Raw genomic sequence first — 22239 nt, forward strand, 5'->3', positions numbered from 1 at the left:
AAAAAGAAAGTTGAAAATGGACAGAGATAGAGGTCTAGTAATTGAAGATAGGGTGAGGCAAAAGGCAAAAGAAAAAGGTGAGGAAAATGAAGATGGCGAGGCCTCATGGTCAGCTCTTTTTATACTGATTCATTCCATTCAAATTTGCAAAAGTTCACCAATCAAATAGCTTCTATTCAAATAATGCAGCTGCAGAGCTTTGTAGAATGCAACCACGAGGGGACATGCGAAGTAACTGCACGTATCAGAATCAGGCTGAATATCACCCGCCTATGTCGTGAAATTTGTTAACTTTGTGGCTGCAGTACAATGCATTACATAATAATAGGGGGAAAAAAAAAGAAAACAGTGAATTGCAGTAAATATATATATTAAATAGTTAAGTAAGTAGTGAGGTAGTGTTCATGGGTTCAATGTCCATTCAAAAATTGGACGGCAGAGGGGAAGAAGGTGTTCCTGAATTGTTATGTGTGTGCCTTCAGGCTCCTGTACCTCCTTCCCAATGGTAACAATGGGGGATGTCCTTAGTGATAGAGCTGGCTAATTTTACAACTCTCTGCAGCTGTGTCCACTAGGATGCATACTGAACAGCTACATGTATGTATATAAAATATAAGCAGACAATTAATTGTTAAGCTACAAAGGAAATAACAGTTAAACAGTCTAATCCAACTGTACTAAACTAACGCAAATCCCTGTACAAGTTGAGATGAGAAATGGCCCATCAGTTCCACTGGGAACAACCTCTTCTGGAGAGATGGTATTCACAGATTTCTCCTCCCTCCCACAGGGTGCACGGACGATATTGTGACGAGTGACCATTCGCCAGTCTTCGGTACCTTCGAAGTTGGTGTAACATCTCAGTTTGTATCTAAAAAAGGTTGGTGTGTTTACATTGGCTGGAGAGCGTGGGAACAAAGTTCAAAGTTTGTGTGCGGAATACAACCCTGAGATTCTTCTTCCCACGGACGGTCATGAAACAAAGAAAAACATCAAACCACCACCCCACCCATATGGAAAAAAAATCATGCAAATTACAAAAAAGACCGAGCAAAAGCACAGAATATAAAACAACACAGCAACCTGCAAAGTCATTGAAAGAGGCCAGGCATATTGAGCTCGGTACCATTAGTTACCTGCAGGCTGCCCCGATCAAAATCATGTGAATTAGCAACACAAAGAAAGGAGGGGCCAGAAGAAGGATGATCCAAAGAGTTTTTACAAGTATATTAAGAGCAAAAGGATTGTAAGGGATAAAATTGGTCCTCTTGAAGATCAGACTGGTCGGCTTTGTGCGGAACCAAAGGAAAAGGGGGAGATCTTAAATAGGTTTTTTGCATCTGTATTTACTAAGGAAGCTGGCATGAAATCTATGGAATTGAGGGAATCAAGTAGTGAGATCATGGAAACTGTACAGATTGAAAAGGAGGAGGTGCTTGCTGTCTTGAGGAAAATTAAAGTGGATAAATCCCCGGGACCTGACACAGTGTTCCCTCGGACCTTGAAGGAGACTAGTGTTGAAATTGCGGGGGCCCTGGCAGGAAATATTTAAAATGTCGCTGTCTACGGGTGAGGTGCCGGAGGATTGGAGAGTGGCTCATGTTGTTCCGTTGTTTAAAAAAGGATCGAGAAGTAATCCGGCAAATTATAGGCCGGTGAGTTTAACGTCAGTAGTAGGTAAGTTATTGGAGGGAGTACTAAGAGACAGAATCTACAAGCATTTGGATAGACAGGGGCTTATTAGGGAGAGTCAACATGGCTTTGTGCGTGGTAGGTCATGTTTGACCAATCTGTTGGAGTTTTTCGAGGAGGTTACCAGGAAAGTGGATGAAGGGAAGGCAGTGGATATTGTCTACATGGACTTCAGTAAGGCCTTTGACAAGGTCCTGCATGGGAGGTTAGTTAGGAAAATTCAGTCGCTAGGTATACATGGAGAGGTGGTAAATTGGATTAGACATTGGCTCAATGGGAGAAGCCAGACAGTGGTGGTAGAGAATTGCTTCTCTGAGTGGAGGCCTGTGACTAGTGGTGTGCCACAGGGATCAGTGCTGGGTCCATTGTTATTTGTCATCTATATCAATGATCTGGATGAAATGTGGTAAATTGGATCAGCAAGTTTGCTGATGATACAAAGATTGGAGGTGTAGTAGACAGTGAGGAAGGTTTTCAGAGCCTGCAGAGGGACTTGGACCAGCTGGAAAAATGGGCTGAAAAATGGCAGATGGAGTTTAATACTGACAAGTGTGAGGTATTGCACGTTGGAAGGACAAACCAACGTAGAACATACAGGGTTAATGGTAAGGCACTGAGGAGTGCAGTGGAACAGAGGGATCTGGGAATACAGATACAAAATTCCCTAAAAGTGGCGTCACAGGTAGATAGGGTCGTAAAGAGAGCTTTTGGTACATTGGCCTTTATTAATCATAGTATTGAGTATAAGAGCTGGAATGTTATGATGAGGTTGTATAAGGCATTGGTGAGGCCGAATCTGGAGTATTGTGTTCAGTTTTGGTCACCAAATTACAGGAAGGATATAAATAAGGTTGAAAGAGTGCAGAGAAGGTTTACAAGGATGTTGCCGGGACTTGAGAAACTCAGTTACAGAGAAAGGTTGAATAGGTTAGGACTTTATTCCCTGGAGCGTAGAAGAATGAGGAGAGATTTGACAGAGGTATATAAAATTATGATGGGTATAGATAGAGTGAATGCAAGCAGGCTTTTTCCACTGAGGCAAGGGGAGGAAAAAAAACCAGAGGACATGGGTTAAGGGTGAGGGGGGAAAAGTTTAAAGGGAACATTGGGGGGGCTTCTTCACACAGAGAGTGGTGGGAGTATGGAATGAGCTGCCAGACGAGGTGGTAAATGCGGGTTCTTTTTTAACATTTAAGAATAAATTGGACAGATACATGGATGGGAGGGGTATGGAGGGATATGGTCCATGTGCAGGTCAGTGGGACTAGGCAGAAAATGGTTCGGCACAGCCAAGAAGGGCCAAAGGGCCTGTTTCTGTGCTGTAGTTTCTCTGGTTCTATGGTTCTATGGTAAGAGCTTCTAGTTCAGTTCAGGGTCAGTGTGAACCCCAGACACGTACACCCACCTCGCTCCATCCCCTTGCCATTCGGTCCCAGAAGCTAACATTCCAGTTTCTGGATCCAAGGGTCCTGGAGTCAGGTCCCTTTGAGAGGTTCAAGTGGAAGTGAGTTGAAGGGACACTGCTCTGTCAGTGCATCAGTAATGAGGGTGTTGTTGGCCAAGCGAGCAATGTGGTAGGGTGCTGCAATGTTGAGGGAACACTGCAATCCTGGAGGGAATGGTGTTGAGGGAGCGCTGCATTGCTGGAGGGAATGGTGTTGAGGGAGCGCTGCATTGCTGGAGGGAATGGTGTGGAAGGGGCATTCCAATGTGCAAGGGTCCAGTGTTGAAGCACTGCATTGCTGGGGGGAGGTGTGGAGGGATTGCTGCAGTGTTTGAGAGGCAGTGTAAAGGGGGTGCTGTATTGTTGGTGTGTTGTCAGGGACAGCACTGCAGAGGAAACACTGCTTTAATGGAATGAAGTTGAGGAGGTTGTGTGGTTCCAGTCAACTCAATCATTGATCATTTGGTGCTTTGCTGTGGCCTGCATTGTAATTTAAATGCAGCATCTCTTTAAAACTCATACTAAACCTGCACTGTTTTCAAATCGTGATGGTCTGGGCAATGGGTTCAGCACTTCGGAATGGTAAATAAAGAAGGGTTAATAAACAGCCAGGGGGCTGTGTCTGCTCATGGAACATACGGACCCTTCCCTCCCACAGAGTCCTCTTACTGCCTAAACGTCTCTTCAATGTCCCGAATGTATTCACTTACATAATGAGCACCCGGCACAGGTGTATGATAATGTGTGTGGATATATGCACACATATAATGTGTGCCAGGGGAGTCCATGGTTTAATAGTTACCTTGCCTCTGTGCTGCCAAAGGCAAGTGGGGGAAGTTTCTTCCAGGTGTTGGGCTGATAGCTGTGAGATTGCTATAGATGTGTAGGAAGTGACTTGTCCTCCAGAGACAACATTCCCAGAGCAAGGCACCAGTGTCGCCAGAATCAGGTTTATTATCGCTGATGCACATCATGAAGTTTGTACAGGTCTTACTACCCGTTATGTCACTGGCGTTTAGGGCAGCAATAAAGGTTCTCCATCTCTATTGGTGTTCAGGGCTTCCTGCATTGTGCCAGTAGCTTCCTCTTGAGCAGTTTCGAGCAAAACATAAAATATACAGTCCTATAAATTACAATTGTTCCTTTGTTTTGTGCCATGTCATATGATGTGGGCGATCATGACCATGATTGTTCCTGGCAAATTTTTCTACAGAAGTGGTTTCCCATTGTCTTCTGGGCAGTATCTTTACAAGATGGGTGACCCCAGCTATTCTCAGTGCTTTTCAGAGATTGTCTGCCTGGCGTCAGTGGTTGCATAACCAGGACTTGTGATATGCACCAGCTGCCCGTACGACCATCCACCACATGTCCCCATGGCTTCACGTGACCCTGATCGGGGTGGGGGGATGCTGCTAAGCAGGTGCTACACCCTGCCCAAGGGTGGCCTGCAGGCTAGCGGAGGGAAGGAGCACCTTACTCCTCCCTTGGTAGAGACATATCTCCACCCCATCATCCATATAAATTACATTAGGAATATATAATCAATAAATAAATCGTGCAAGAAGAGAGCAAAATACTGAGCAACTGACAGGAAGGAGGAGGTTGTCAGGTCAGACAGAGGGGAATAAATAACCTCCGATTCATGGATTCCTGTTCCTTTCATAAATCTGATGGCAGAGGGTGGACAAGCGGGTCCTAAATCACCTTCCTGTTTAACGCTCATCCCTAGTTCTTGTTTAAATCCAGGTCTGTCCAAGTCATCGGACCAAGCCTACATCGACTTTGAGAACATTGAAGCCATCGTCAAAACCGCCAGCAGGACGAAGTTCTTCATCGAGTTCTATTCCACCTGCCTGGAGGGTGAGTATTCTGGTCAATGGGAGCCATCTTCCCCACCCACCACCTCACCCCCATCTGCACTCCCTCTAAAACTTGATGTACTCTGGCAATTCGGCATCTGCAGTTGTATAACCCATCAATGAGGGCACTCTGAGAATATTGTGCTTGGCTTTGGTCACCCTGCTATAGGAAAGCTGCCACTGAGTTGGTAAAAGTGCAGCGAAGATTAGATTATCTTTATTTGTCACAAGTACATCAAAGCCCACAGTGAACTGTGTCCTTTGCATCAATGACCAACACAGTCTGAGGATGTGCCGGGGCAGCCCACAAGTGTTGCTACGCTTCCAGTGCCAACTTACTAGCCCTAACCCATACCTCCTGGGAACGTGGGGGATACCGGAGCATCCAGCGGAAACCCACGCGGTCACAGAAGAACATACGGACTCCTTACTGACAGTGGCAGGAACTGAACCCCCGAGCCGTGAAGTGTTACATTGACCAAACCTCCCCGCACTGTGAAGTGTTACGCTGACCGAACCCCCCCGCGCTGTGAAGTGTTACACTGACCGAACCCCCTGCACTGTGAAGTGTTACGCTGACCGAACCCCCCCGCACTGTGAAGTGTTACACTGACCGAACCCCCCCGCACTGTGAAGTGTTACACTGACCGAACCTCCCCGCACTGTGAAGTGTTACACTGACCGAACCCCCCCCCGCACTGTGAAGTGTTACACTGACCGAACCCCCCCGCACTGTGAAGTGTTACGCTGACCGAACCCCCCGCACTGTGAAGTGTTACGCTGACCGAACCTCCCCGCACTGTGAAGTGTTACTCTGACCGAACCCCCCCGCACTGTGAAGTGTTACACTGACCGAACCCCCCCGCACTGTGAAGTGTTACACTGACCGAACCCCCCCCCGCACTGTGAAGTGTTACACTGACCGAACCCCCCCGCACTGTGAAGTGTTACACTGACTGAACCCCCCCGCACTGTGAAGTGTTACACTGACTGAACCCCCCCGCACTGTGAAGTGTTACACTGACCGAACCCCCCCCGCACTGTGAAGTGTTACACTGACCGAACCCTCCCGCACTGTGAAGTGTTACACTGACTGAACCCCCCCCCGCACTGTGAAGTGTTACACTGACCGAACCCCCCCCCGCACTGTGAAGTGTTACACTGACCGAACCCCCCCGCACTGTGAAGTGTTACACTGACCGAACCCCCCCCGCACTGTGAAGTGTTACACTGACCGAAACCCCCCGCACTGTGAAGTGTTACACTGACCGAACCCCCCCCGCACTGTGAAGTGTTACACTGACCGAACCCCCCCGCACTGTGAAGTGTTACACTGACCGAACCCCCCCGCACTGTGAAGTGTTACACTGACCGAACCCCCCCCGCACTGTGAAGTGTTACACTGACCGAACCCCCCCCGCACTGTGAAGTGTGACACTGACCGAACCCCCCCCCCGCACTGTGAAGTGTTACACTGACCGAACCCCCCCGCACTGTGAAGTGTTACACTGACCGAACCCCCCCCCGCACTGTGAAGTGTTACACTGACCGAACCCCCCCGCACTGTGAAGTGTTACACTGACCGAACCCCCCCCGCACTGTGAAGTGTTACACTGACTGAACCCCCCCGCACTAAGTGTTACACTGAACGAACCCCCCCCGCGCTGTGAAGTGTTACACTGACTGAACCCCCCCGCACTGTGAAGTGTTACACTGACCGAACCCCCCCGCACTGTGAAGTGTTACACTGACCGAACCCTCCCGCACTGTGAAGTGTTACACTGACCGAACCCCCCCCCACACTGTGAAGTGTTACACTGACCGAACCCCCCCGCACTAAGTGTTACACTGACCGAACCCCCCCGCACTGTGAAGTGTTACACTGACCGAACCCCCCGCACTGTGAAGTGTTACACTGACCGAACCACCCCGCACTGTGAAGTGTTACACTGACCGAACCCCCCCCGCACTGTGAAGTGTTACACTGACCGAACCCCCCCGCACTGTGAAGTGTTACACTGACCGAACCCCCCCCCGCACTGTGAAGTGTTACACTGACCGAACCCCCCCCCGCACTGTGAAGTGTTACACTGACCGAACCCCCCCGCACTGTGAAGTGTTACACTGACCGAACCCCCCCGCACTGTGAAGTATAACACTGACCGAACCCCCCCCCGCACTGTGAAGTGTTACACTGACCGAACCCCCCCCGCACTGTGAAGTGTTACACTGACCGAACCCTCCCGCACTGTGAAGTGTTACACTGACCGAACCCCCCCGCACTGTGAAGTGTTACACTGACCGAACCCCCCCCGCACTGTGAAGTGTTACACTGACCGAACCCCCCCGCACTGTGAAGTGTTACACTGACCGAACCCCCCCGCACTGTGAAGTGTTACACTGACCGAACCCCCCCGCACTGTGAAGTGTTACACTGACCGAACCCCCCCGCACTGTGAAGTGTTACACTGACCGAACCCCCCCCCGCACTGTGAAGTGTTACACTGACCGAACCCTCCCGCACTGTGAAGTGTTACACTGACCGAACCCCCCCCCGCACTGTGAAGTGTTACACTGACCGAACCCCCCCGCACTGTGAAGTGTTACACTGACCGAACCCCCCGCACTAAGTGTTACACTGACCGAACCCCCCCGCACTGTGAAGTGTTACACTGACCGTACCCCCCCGCACTGTGAAGTGTTACACTGACCGAACCCCCCGCACTGTGAAGTGTTACACTGACCGAACCCCCCCGCACTGTGAAGTGTTACACTGACCGAACCCCCCCCGCACTGTGAAGTGTTACGCTGACCGAACCCCCCCGCACTGTGAAGTGTTACACTGACCGAAACCCCCCCCGCACTGTGAAGTGTTACACTGACCGAAACCCCCCGCACTGTGAAGTGTTACACTGACCGAAACCCCCCCGCACTGTGAAGTGTTACACTGACCGAAACCCCCCGCACTGTGAAGTGTTACACTGACCGAACCCCCCCGCACTGTGAAGTGTTACACTGACCGAAACCCCCCCCGCACTGTGAAGTGTTACACTGACCGAAACCCCCCGCACTGTGAAGTGTTACACTGACCGAAACCCCCCCCGCACTGTGAAGTGTTACACTGACCGAAACCCCCCGCACTGTGAAGTGTTACACTGACCGAACCCCCCCGCACTGTGAAGTGTTACACTGACCGAACCCCCCCCCGCACTGTGAAGTGTTACACTGACCGAACCCCCCCCGCACTGTGAAGTGTTACACTGACCGAACCCCCCCCGCACTGTGAAGTGTTACACTGACCGAACCCCCCCGCACTGTGAAGTGTTACACTGACCGAACCCCCCCGCACTGTGAAGTGTTACACTGACCGAACCCCCCCGCACTGTGAAGTGTTACACTGACCGAACCCCCCCCCGCACTGTGAAGTGTTACGCTGACCGAACCCCCCCCCCGCACTGTGAAGTGTTACGCTGACCGAACCCCCCCCCGCACTGTGAAGTGTTACGCTGACCGAACCCCCCCCCGCACTGTGAAGTGTTACGCTGACCGAACCCCCCCCGCACTGTGAAGTGTTACGCTGACCGAACACCCCCGCACTGTGAAGTGTTACGCTGACCGAACACCCCCGCACTGTGAAGTGTTACGCTGACCGAACCCCCCCCGCACTGTGAAGTGTTACGCTGACCGAACCCCCCCCGCACTGTGAAGTGTTACGCTGACCGAACCCCCCCTGCACTGTGAAGTGTTACGCTGACCGAACCCCCCCCGCACTGTGAAGTGTTACGCTGACCGAACCCCCCCGCACTGTGAAGTGTTACGCTGACCGAACCCCCCCGCACTGTGAAGTGTTACGCTGACCGAACCCCCCCCCGCACTGTGAAGTGTTACACTGACCGAACCCCCCCGCACTGTGAAGTGTTACACTGACCGAACCCCCCCCGCACTGTGAAGTGTTACACTGACCGAACCCCCCCGCACTGTGAAGTGTTACACTGACCGAACCCCCCCCCGCACTGTGAAGTGTTACACTGACCGAACCCCCCCGCACTAAGTGTTACACTGACCGAACCCCCCCGCACTGTGAAGTGTTACACTGACCGAACCCCCCCGCACTGTGAAGTGTTACACTGACCGAACCCCCCCGCACTGTGAAGTGTTACACTGACCGAACCCCCCCGCACTGTGAAGTGTTACATTGACCGAACCCACCCGCACTGTGAAGTGTTACACTGACCGAACCCCCACCCGCACTGTGAAGTGTTACACTGACCGAACCTCCCCGCACTGTGAAGTGTTACACTGACCGAACCCCCCCGCACTGTGAAGTGTTACACTGACCGAACCCCCCCCGCACTGTGAAGTGTTACACTGACCGAACCCCCTACACTGTGAAGTGTTACGCTGACCGAACCCCCCCGCACTGTGAAGTGTTACACTGACCGAACCCCCCCCCGCACTGTGAAGTGTTACACTGACCGAACCCCCCCGCACTGTGAAGTGTTACACTGACTGAACCCCCCCGCACTGTGAAGTGTTACACTGACCGAACCCCCCCCCGCACTGTGAAGTGTTACACTGACCGAACCCTCTCGCACTGTGAAGTGTTACACTGACCGAACCCCCCCGCACTGTGAAGTGTTACACTGACCGAACCCCCCCCGCACTGTGAAGTGTTACACTGACCGAACCCCCCCCGCACTGTGAAGTGTTACACTGACTGAACCCCCCCGCACTATGTGTTGCACTGACCGAACCCCCCCTGCGCTGTGAAGTGTTACACTGACCGAACCCCCCCGCACTGTGAAGTGTTACACTGACCGAACCCCCCCGCACTGTGAAGTGTTACATTGACCGAACCCACCCGCACTGTGAAGTGTTACACTGACCGAACCCCCCCGCACTGTGAAGTGTTACACTGACCGAACCTCCCCGCACCGTGAAGTGTTACACTGACCGAACCCCCCCGCACCGTGAAGTGTTACACTGACCGAACCCCCCCCGCACCGTGAAGTGTTACACTGACCGAACCCCCCCCGCACCGTGAAGTGTTACGCTGACCGAACCCCCCCGCACCGTGAAGTGTTACGCTGACCGAACCCCCCGCACCGTGAAGTGTTACGCTGACCGAACCTCCCCGCACTGTGAAGTGTTACGCTGACCGAACCCCCCCGCACTGTGAAGTGTTACGCTGACCGAACCCCCCCGCACTGTGAAGTGTTACCCTGACCGAACCCCCCCGCACTGTGAAGTGTTACACTGACCGAACCCCCCCGCACTGTGAAGTGTTACACTGACCGAACCCCCCCGCACTGTGAAGTGTTACACTGACCGAACCCCCCCCCGCACTGTGAAGTGTTACACTGACCGAACCCTCCCGCACTGTGAAGTGTTACACTGACTGAACCCCCCCCCGCACTGTGAAGTGTTACACTGACCGAACCCCCCCGCACTGTGAAGTGTTACACTGACCGAACCCCCCGCACTAAGTGTTACACTGACCGAACCCCCCCGCACTGCGAAGTGTTACACTGACCGTACCCCCCCGCACTGTGAAGTGTTACACTGACCGAACCCCCCGCACTGTGAAGTGTTACACTGACCGAACCCCCCCCGCACCGTGAAGTGTTACACTGACCGAACCCCCCCCGCACCGTGAAGTGTTACGCTGACCGAACCCCCCCGCACCGTGAAGTGTTACGCTGACCGAACCCCCCGCACCGTGAAGTGTTACGCTGACCGAACCTCCCCGCACTGTGAAGTGTTACGCTGACCGAACCCCCCCGCACTGTGAAGTGTTACGCTGACCGAACCCCCCCCCGCACTGTGAAGTGTTACCCTGACCGAACCCCCCCCGCACTGTGAAGTGTTACACTGACCGAACCCCCCCGCACTGTGAAGTGTTACACTGACCGAACCCCCCCGCACTGTGAAGTGTTACACTGACCGAACCCCCCCCCGCACTGTGAAGTGTTACACTGACCGAACCCTCCCGCACTGTGAAGTGTTACACTGACTGAACCCCCCCCCGCACTGTGAAGTGTTACACTGACCGAACCCCCCCGCACTGTGAAGTGTTACACTGACCGAACCCCCCGCACTAAGTGTTACACTGACCGAACCCCCCCGCACTGTGAAGTGTTACACTGACCGTACCCCCCCGCACTGTGAAGTGTTACACTGACCGAACCCCCCGCACTGTGAAGTGTTACACTGACTGAACCCCCCCGCACTGTGAAGTGTTACACTGACCGAACCCCCCCCCGCACTGTGAAGTGTTACACTGACCGAACCCCCCCGCACTGTGAAGTGTTACACTGACCGAAACCCCCCCCGCACTGTGAAGTGTTACACTGACCGAAACCCCCCGCACTGTGAAGTGTTACACTGACCGAATCCCCCCGCACTGTGAAGTGTTACACTGACCGAACCCCCCCGCACTGTGAAGTGTTACACTGACCGAACCCCCCCCCGCACTGTGAAGTGTTACACTGACCGAACCCCCCCGCACTGTGAAGTGTTACACTGACCGAACCCCCCCCGCACTGTGAAGTGTTACACTGACCGAACCCCCCGCACTGTGAAGTGTTACACTGACCGAACCCCCCCCCGCACTGTGAAGTGTTACACTGACCGAACCCCCCCGCACTAAGTGTTACACTGACCGAACCCCCCCGCACTGTGAAGTGTTACACTGACCGAACCCCCCCGCACTGTGAAGTGTTACACTGACCGAACCCCCCCCCGCACTCTGAAGTGTTACACTGACCGAACCCCCCCCCCCGCACTGTGAAGTGTTACACTGACCGAACCCCCCCGCACTGTGAAGTGTTACACTGACCGAACCCCCCCGCACTGTGAAGTGTTACACTGACCGAACCCCGTCCCCGCACTGTGAAGTGTTACACTGACCGAACCCCCCCGCACTAAGTGTTACACTGACCGAACCCCCCCCCGCACTGTGAAGTGTTACACTGACCGAACCCCCCCGCACTAAGTGTTACACTGACCGAACTCCCCCGCACTGTGAAGTGTTACACTGACCGAACCCCCCGCACTGTGAAGTGTTACGCTGACCGAACCCCCCCCGCACTGTGAAGTGTTACGCTGACCGAACCCTCCCGCACTGTGAAGTGTTACGCTGACCGAACCCCCCCGCACTGTGAAGTGTTACGCTGACCGAACCCCCCCGCACTGTGAAGTGTTACGCTGACCGAACCCCCCCCCGCACTGTGAAGTGTTACGCTGACCGAACCCCCCCGCACTGTGAAGTGTTACACTGACTGAACCCCCCCGCACTGTGAAGTGTTACACTGACTGAACCCCCCCGCACTGTGAAGTGTTACACTGACCGAACCCCCCCCGCACTGTGAAGTGTTACACTGACCGAACCCTCCCGCACTGTGAAGTGTTACACTGACCGAACCCCCCCCGCACTGTGAAGTGTTACACTGACCGAAACCCCCCGCACTGTGAAGTGTTACACTGACCGAACCCCCCCCGCACTGTGAAGTGTTACACTGACCGAACCCCCCCGCACTGTGAAGTGTTACACTGACCGAACCCCCCCGCACTGTGAAGTGTTACACTGACCGAACCCCCCCCCGCACTGTGAAGTGTTACACTGACCGAACCCCCCCCGCACTGTGAAGTGTGACACTGACCGAACCCCCCCCCGCACTGTGAAGTGTTACACTGACCGAACCCCCCCGCACTGTGAAGTGTTACACTGACCGAACCCCCCCCCGCACTGTGAAGTGTTACACTGACCGAACCCCCCCGCACTGTGAAGTGTTACACTGACCGAACCCCCCCCGCACTGTGAAGTGTTACACTGACTGAACCCCCCCGCACTAAGTGTTACACTGAACGAACCCCCCCCGCGCTGTGAAGTGTTACACTGACTGAACCCCCCCGCACTGTGAAGTGTTACACTGACCGAACCCCCCCGCACTGTGAAGTGTTACACTGACCGAACCCTCCCGCACTGTGAAGTGTTACACTGACCGAACCCCCCCCCACACTGTGAAGTGTTACACTGACCGAACCCCCCCGCACTAAGTGTTACACTGACCGAACCCCCCCGCACTGTGAAGTGTTACACTGACCGAACCCCCCCACACTGTGAAGTGTTACACTGACCGAACCCCCCCCCGCACTGTGAAGTGTTACACTGACCGAACCCCCCCGCACTAAGTGTTACACTGACCGAACCCCCCCGCACTGTGAAGTGTTACACTGACCGAACCCCCCCGCACTGTGAAGTGTTACACTGACCGAACCCCCCCCGCACTCTGAAGTGTTACACTGACCGAACCCCCCCCCCGCACTGTGAAGTGTTACACTGACCGAACCCCCCCGCACTGTGAAGTGTTACACTGACCGAACCCCGTCCCCGCACTGTGAAGTGTTACACTGACCGAACCCCCCCGCACTAAGTGTTACACTGACCGAACCCCCCCCCGCACTGTGAAGTGTTACACTGACCGAACCCCCCCCGCACTGTGAAGTGTTACGCTGACCGAACCCCCCCCGCACTGTGAAGTGTTACACTGACCGAACCCTCCCGCACTGTGAAGTGTTACACTGACTGAACCCCCCCCCGCACTGTGAAGTGTTACACTGACCGAACCCCCCCCCGCACTGTGAAGTGTTACACTGACCGAACCCCCCCGCACTGTGAAGTGTTACACTGACCGAACCCCCCCCGCACTGTGAAGTGTTACACTGACCGAAACCCCCCGCACTGTGAAGTGTTACACTGACCGAACCCCCCCCGCACTGTGAAGTGTTACACTGACCGAACCCCCCCGCACTGTGAAGTGTTACACTGACCGAACCCCCCCGCACTGTGAAGTGTTACACTGACCGAACCCCCCCCGCACTGTGAAGTGTTACACTGACCGAACCCCCCCCGCACTGTGAAGTGTGACACTGACCGAACCCCCCCCCGCACTGTGAAGTGTTACACTGACCGAACCCCCCCGCACTGTGAAGTGTTACACTGACCGAACCCCCCCCCGCACTGTGAAGTGTTACACTGACCGAACCCCCCCGCACTGTGAAGTGTTACACTGACCGAACCCCCCCCGCACTGTGAAGTGTTACACTGACTGAACCCCCCCGCACTAAGTGTTACACTGAACGAACCCCCCCCGCGCTGTGAAGTGTTACACTGACTGAACCCCCCCGCACTGTGAAGTGTTACACTGACCGAACCCCCCCGCACTGTGAAGTGTTACACTGACCGAACCCTCCCGCACTGTGAAGTGTTACACTGACCGAACCCCCCCCCACACTGTGAAGTGTTACACTGACCGAACCCCCCCGCACTAAGTGTTACACTGACCGAACCCCCCCGCACTGTGAAGTGTTACACTGACCGAACCCCCCGCACTGTGAAGTGTTACACTGACCGAACCACCCCGCACTGTGAAGTGTTACACTGACCGAACCCCCCCCGCACTGTGAAGTGTTACACTGACCGAACCCCCCCGCACTGTGAAGTGTTACACTGACCGAACCCCCCCCCGCACTGTGAAGTGTTACACTGACCGAACCCCCCCCCCGCACTGTGAAGTGTTACACTGACCGAACCCCCCCGCACTGTGAAGTGTTACACTGACCGAACCCCCCCGCACTGTGAAGTATAACACTGACCGAACCCCCCCCCCGCACTGTGAAGTGTTACACTGACCGAACCCCCCCCGCACTGTGAAGTGTTACACTGACCGAACCCTCCCGCACTGTGAAGTGTTACACTGACCGAACCCCCCCGCACTGTGAAGTGTTACACTGACCGAACCCCCCCCGCACTGTGAAGTGTTACACTGACCGAACCCCCCCGCACTGTGAAGTGTTACACTGACCGAACCCCCCCGCACTGTGAAGTGTTACACTGACCGAACCCCCCCGCACTGTGAAGTGTTACACTGACCGAACCCCCCCGCACTGTGAAGTGTTACACTGACCGAACCCCCCCCCGCACTGTGAAGTGTTACACTGACCGAACCCTCCCGCACTGTGAAGTGTTACACTGACCGAACCCCCCCCCGCACTGTGAAGTGTTACACTGACCGAACCCCCCCGCACTGTGAAGTGTTACACTGACCGAACCCCCCGCACTAAGTGTTACACTGACCGAACCCCCCCGCACTGTGAAGTGTTACACTGACCGTACCCCCCCGCACTGTGAAGTGTTACACTGACCGAACCCCCCGCACTGTGAAGTGTTACACTGACCGAACCCCCCCGCACTGTGAAGTGTTACACTGACCGAACCCCCCCCGCACTGTGAAGTGTTACGCTGACCGAACCCCCCCGCACTGTGAAGTGTTACACTGACCGAAACCCCCCCCGCACTGTGAAGTGTTACACTGACCGAAACCCCCCGCACTGTGAAGTGTTACACTGACCGAAACCCCCCCCGCACTGTGAAGTGTTACACTGACCGAAACCCCCCGCACTGTGAAGTGTTACACTGACCGAACCCCCCCGCACTGTGAAGTGTTACACTGACCGAAACCCCCCCCGCACTGTGAAGTGTTACACTGACCGAAACCCCCCGCACTGTGAAGTGTTACACTGACCGAAACCCCCCCCGCACTGTGAAGTGTTACACTGACCGAAACCCCCCGCACTGTGAAGTGTTACACTGACCGAACCCCCCCGCACTGTGAAGTGTTACACTGACCGAACCCCCCCCCGCACTGTGAAGTGTTACACTGACCGAACCCCCCCCGCACTGTGAAGTGTTACACTGACCGAACCCCCCCCGCACTGTGAAGTGTTACACTGACCGAACCCCCCCGCACTGTGAAGTGTTACACTGACCGAACCCCCCCGCACTGTGAAGTGTTACACTGACCGAACCCCCCCGCACTGTGAAGTGTTACACTGACCGAACCCCCCCCCCGCACTGTGAAGTGTTACGCTGACCGAACCCCCCCCCCGCACTGTGAAGTGTTACGCTGACCGAACCCCCCCCCGCACTGTGAAGTGTTACGCTGACCGAACCCCCCCCCGCACTGTGAAGTGTTACGCTGACCGAACCCCCCCCGCACTGTGAAGTGTTACGCTGACCGAACACCCCCGCACTGTGAAGTGTTACGCTGACCGAACACCCCCGCACTGTGAAGTGTTACGCTGACCGAACCCCCCCCGCACTGTGAAGTGTTACGCTGACCGAACCCCCCCCGCACTGTGAAGTGTTACGCTGACCGAACCCCCCCTGCACTGTGAAGTGTTACGCTGACCGAACCCCCCCCCGCACTGTGAAGTGTTACGCTGACCGAACCCCCCCGCACTGTGAAGTGTTACGCTGACCGAACCCCCCCGCACTGTGAAGTGTTACGCTGACCGAACCCCCCCCCCGCACTGTGAAGTGTTACACTGACCGAACCCCCCCGCACTGTGAAGTGTTACACTGACCGAACCCCCCCCGCACTGTGAAGTGTTACACTGACCGAACCCCCCCGCACTGTGAAGTGTTACACTGACCGAACCCCCCCCCGCACTGTGAAGTGTTACACTGACCGAACCCCCCCGCACTAAGTGTTACACTGACCGAACCCCCCCGCACTGTGAAGTGTTACACTGACCGAACCCCCCCGCACTGTGAAGTGTTACACTGACCGAACCCCCCCGCACTGTGAAGTGTTACACTGACCGAACCCCCCCCGCACTGTGAAGTGTTACATTGACCGAACCCACCCGCACTGTGAAGTGTTACACTGACCGAACCCCCACCCGCACTGTGAAGTGTTACACTGACCGAACCTCCCCGCACTGTGAAGTGTTACACTGACCGAACCCCCCCGCACTGTGAAGTGTTACACTGACCGAACCCCCCCCGCACTGTGAAGTGTTACACTGACCGAACCCCCTACACTGTGAAGTGTTACGCTGACCGAACCCCCCCGCACTGTGAAGTGTTACACTGACCGAACCCCCCCCCGCACTGTGAAGTGTTACACTGACCGAACCCCCCCGCACTGTGAAGTGTTACACTGACTGAACCCCCCCGCACTGTGAAGTGTTACACTGACCGAACCCCCCCCCGCACTGTGAAGTGTTACACTGACCGAACCCTCTCGCACTGTGAAGTGTTACACTGACCGAACCCCCCCCCGCTCTGTGAAGTGTTACACTGACCGAACCCCCCCGCACTGTGAAGTGTTACACTGACCGAACCCCCCCCGCACTGTGAAGTGTTACACTGACTGAACCCCCCCGCACTATGTGTTGCACTGACCGAACCCCCCCTGCGCTGTGAAGTGTTACACTGACCGAACCCCCCCGCACTGTGAAGTGTTACACTGACCGAACCCCCCCGCACTGTGAAGTGTTACATTGACCGAACCCACCCGCACTGTGAAGTGTTACACTGACCGAACCCCCACCCGCACTGTGAAGTGTTACACTGACCGAACCCACCCGCACTGTGAAGTGTTACACTGACCGAACCCCCCCCCCGCACTGTGAAGTGTTACACTGACCGAACCCCCCCGCACTGTGAAGTGTTACACTGACCGAACCTCCCCGCACCGTGAAGTGTTACACTGACCGAACCCCCCCGCACCGTGAAGTGTTACACTGACCGAACCCCCCCCGCACCGTGAAGTGTTACACTGACCGAACCCCCCCCGCACCGTGAAGTGTTACGCTGACCGAACCCCCCCGCACCGTGAAGTGTTACGCTGACCGAACCCCCCGCACCGTGAAGTGTTACGCTGACCGAACCTCCCCCGCACTGTGAAGTGTTACGCTGACCGAACCCCCCCGCACTGTGAAGTGTTACGCTGACCGAACCCCCCCCCGCACTGTGAAGTGTTACCCTGACCGAACCCCCCCCCGCACTGTGAAGTGTTACACTGACCGAACCCCCCCGCACTGTGAAGTGTTACACTGACCGAACCCCCCCGCACTGTGAAGTGTTACACTGACCGAACCCCCCCCCGCACTGTGAAGTGTTACACTGACCGAACCCTCCCGCACTGTGAAGTGTTACACTGACTGAACCCCCCCCCGCACTGTGAAGTGTTACACTGACCGAACCCCCCCGCACTGTGAAGTGTTACACTGACCGAACCCCCCGCACTAAGTGTTACACTGACCGAACCCCCCCGCACTGCGAAGTGTTACACTGACCGTACCCCCCCGCACTGTGAAGTGTTACACTGACCGAACCCCCCGCACTGTGAAGTGTTACACTGACCGAACCCCCCCCGCACCGTGAAGTGTTACACTGACCGAACCCCCCCCGCACCGTGAAGTGTTACGCTGACCGAACCCCCCCGCACCGTGAAGTGTTACGCTGACCGAACCCCCGCACCGTGAAGTGTTACGCTGACCGAACCTCCCCGCACTGTGAAGTGTTACGCTGACCGAACCCCCCCCGCACTGTGAAGTGTTACGCTGACCGAACCCCCCCCCGCACTGTGAAGTGTTACCCTGACCGAACCCCCCCCGCACTGTGAAGTGTTACACTGACCGAACCCCCCCGCACTGTGAAGTGTTACACTGACCGAACCCCCCCGCACTGTGAAGTGTTACACTGACCGAACCCCCCCCCCGCACTGTGAAGTGTTACACTGACCGAACCCTCCCGCACTGTGAAGTGTTACACTGACTGAACCCCCCCCCGCACTGTGAAGTGTTACACTGACCGAACCCCCCCCCGCACTGTGAAGTGTTACACTGACCGAACCCCCCGCACTAAGTGTTACACTGACCGAACCCCCCCGCACTGTGAAGTGTTACACTGACCGTACCCCCCCGCACTGTGAAGTGTTACACTGACCGAACCCCCCGCACTGTGAAGTGTTACACTGACTGAACCCCCCCCGCACTGTGAAGTGTTACACTGACCGAACCCCCCCCCGCACTGTGAAGTGTTACACTGACCGAACCCCCCCCGCACTGTGAAGTGTTACACTGACCGAAACCCCCCCCGCACTGTGAAGTGTTACACTGACCGAAACCCCCCGCACTGTGAAGTGTTACACTGACCGAATCCCCCCGCACTGTGAAGTGTTACACTGACCGAACCCCCCCGCACTGTGAAGTGTTACACTGACCGAACCCCCCCCCGCACTGTGAAGTGTTACACTGACCGAACCCCCCCGCACTGTGAAGTGTTACACTGACCGAACCCCCCCCGCACTGTGAAGTGTTACACTGACCGAACCCCCCCGCACTGTGAAGTGTTACACTGACCGAACCCCCCCCCGCACTGTGAAGTGTTACACTGACCGAACCCCCCCGCACTAAGTGTTACACTGACCGAACCCCCCCGCACTGTGAAGTGTTACACTGACCGAACCCCCCCGCACTGTGAAGTGTTACACTGACCGAACCCCCCCCCGCACTCTGAAGTGTTACACTGACCGAACCCCCCCCCCCGCACTGTGAAGTGTTACACTGACCGAACCCCCCCGCACTGTGAAGTGTTACACTGACCGAACCCCCCCGCACTGTGAAGTGTTACACTGACCGAACCCCGTCCCCGCACTGTGAAGTGTTACACTGACCGAACCCCCCCGCACTAAGTGTTACACTGACCGAACCCCCCCCCCGCACTGTGAAGTGTTACACTGACCGAACCCCCCCGCACTAAGTGTTACACTGACCGAACTCCCCCGCACTGTGAAGTGTTACACTGACCGAACCCCCCGCACTGTGAAGTGTTACGCTGACCGAACCCCCCCCGCACTGTGAAGTGTTACGCTGACCGAACCCTCCCGCACTGTGAAGTGTTACGCTGACCGAACCCCCCCGCACTGTGAAGTGTTACGCTGACCGAACCCCCCCGCACTGTGAAGTGTTACGCTGACCGAACCCCCCCCCGCACTGTGAAGTGTTACGCTGACCGAACCCCCCCGCACTGTGAAGTGTTACACTGACTGAACCCCCCCGCACTGTGAAGTGTTACACTGACTGAACCCCCCCGCACTGTGAAGTGTTACACTGACCGAACCCCCCCCGCACTGTGAAGTGTTACACTGACCGAACCCTCCCGCACTGTGAAGTGTTACACTGACCGAACCCCCCCCGCACTGTGAAGTGTTACACTGACCGAAACCCCCCGCACTGTGAAGTGTTACACTGACCGAACCCCCCCCGCACTGTGAAGTGTTACACTGACCGAACCCCCCCGCACTGTGAAGTGTTACACTGACCGAACCCCCCCGCACTGTGAAGTGTTACACTGACCGAACCCCCCCCCGCACTGTGAAGTGTTACACTGACCGAACCCCCCCCGCACTGTGAAGTGTGACACTGACCGAACCCCCCCCCGCACTGTGAAGTGTTACACTGACCGAACCCCCCCGCACTGTGAAGTGTTACACTGACCGAACCCCCCCCCGCACTGTGAAGTGTTACACTGACCGAACCCCCCCGCACTGTGAAGTGTTACACTGACCGAACCCCCCCCGCACTGTGAAGTGTTACACTGACTGAACCCCCCCGCACTAAGTGTTACACTGAACGAACCCCCCCCGCGCTGTGAAGTGTTACACTGACTGAACCCCCCCGCACTGTGAAGTGTTACACTGACCGAACCCCCCCGCACTGTGAAGTGTTACACTGACCGAACCCTCCCGCACTGTGAAGTGTTACACTGACCGAACCCCCCCCCACACTGTGAAGTGTTACACTGACCGAACCCCCCCGCACTAAGTGTTACACTGACCGAACCCCCCCGCACTGTGAAGTGTTACACTGACCGAACCCCCCCGCACTGTGAAGTGTTACACTGACCGAACCCCCCCCCGCACTGTGAAGTGTTACACTGACCGAACCCCCCCGCACTAAGTGTTACACTGACCGAACCCCCCCGCACTGTGAAGTGTTACACTGACCGAACCCCCCCGCACTGTGAAGTGTTACACTGACCGAACCCCCCCCGCACTCTGAAGTGTTACACTGACCGAACCCCCCCCCCGCACTGTGAAGTGTTACACTGACCGAACCCCCCCGCACTGTGAAGTGTTACACTGACCGAACCCCGTCCCCGCACTGTGAAGTGTTACACTGACCGAACCCCCCCGCACTAAGTGTTACACTGACCGAACCCCCCCCCGCACTGTGAAGTGTTACACTGACCGAACCCCCCCCGCACTGTGAAGTGTTACGCTGACCGAACCCCCCCCCGCACTGTGAAGTGTTACGCTGACCGAACCCCCCCCGCACTGTGAAGTGTTACGCTGACCGAACCCCCCCCGCACTGTGAAGTGTTACGCTGACCGAACACCCCCGCACTGTGAAGTGTTACGCTGACCGAACCCCCCCCGCACTGTGAAGTGTTACGCTGACCGAACCCCCCCCGCACTGTGAAGTGTTACGCTGACCGAACCCCCCCCGCACTGTGAAGTGTTACGCTGACCGAACCCCCCCGCACTGTGAAGTGTTACGCTGACCGAACCCCCCCGCACTGTGAAGTGTTACGCTGACCGAACCCCCCCGCACTGTGAAGTGTTACGCTGACCGAACCCCCCCCGCACTGTGAAGTGTTACGCTGACCGAACCCCCCCCGCACTGTGAAGTGTTACGCTGACCGAACCCCCCCGCACTGTGAAGTGTTACGCTGACCGAACCCCCCCCCCGCACTGTGAAGTGTTACGCTGACCGAACCCTCTCGCACTGTGAAGTGTTACACTGACCGAACCCCCCCCCGCACTGTGAAGTGTTACACTGACCGAACCCCCCCGCACTGTGAAGTGTTACACTGACCGAACCCCCCCCCCGCACTGTGAAGTGTTACACTGACTGAACCCCCCCCGCACTAAGTGTTACACTGACCGAACCCCCCCGCGCTGTGAAGTGTTACACTGACCGAACCCCCCCGCACTGTGAAGTGTTACACTGACCGAACCCCCCCGCACTGTGAAGTGTTACACTGACCGAACCCCCCCGCACTGTGAAGTGTTACATTGACCGAACCCACCCGCACTGTGAAGTGTTACACTGACCGAACCCCCACCCGCACTGTGAAGTGTTACACTGACCGAACCTCCCCGCACTGTGAAGTGTTACACTGACCGAACCCCCCCCGCACTGTGAAGTGTTACACTGACCGAACCCCCCCCGCACTGTGAAGTGTTACACTGACCGAACCCCCTACACTGTGAAGTGTTACGCTGACCGAACCCCCCCGCACTGTGAAGTGTTACACTGACCGAACCCCCCCCCGCACTGTGAAGTGTTACACTGACCGAACCCCCCCGCACTGTGAAGTGTTACACT

General features: G+C 56.0%; 1 protein-coding gene across 1 annotated transcript in view; it reads left to right on the forward strand.

The window, feature by feature from the left end:
* inppl1a (inositol polyphosphate phosphatase-like 1a) overlaps positions 1–22239 on the forward strand; it is a 270287-nt gene that overhangs the window by 177315 nt on the left and 70733 nt on the right. The window contains exons 19-20 of the mRNA XM_072262518.1: positions 791–880; positions 4883–4996. Of these exons, the coding sequence (XP_072118619.1) occupies positions 791–880; positions 4883–4996 (204 nt within the window). The remainder of the gene's footprint in view (positions 1–790; positions 881–4882; positions 4997–22239) is intronic.

This window comes from Mobula birostris, chromosome 7 (genome assembly GCF_030028105.1).
Source record: "Mobula birostris isolate sMobBir1 chromosome 7, sMobBir1.hap1, whole genome shotgun sequence".
Classification (NCBI taxonomy): domain Eukaryota; kingdom Metazoa; phylum Chordata; class Chondrichthyes; order Myliobatiformes; family Myliobatidae; genus Mobula; species Mobula birostris.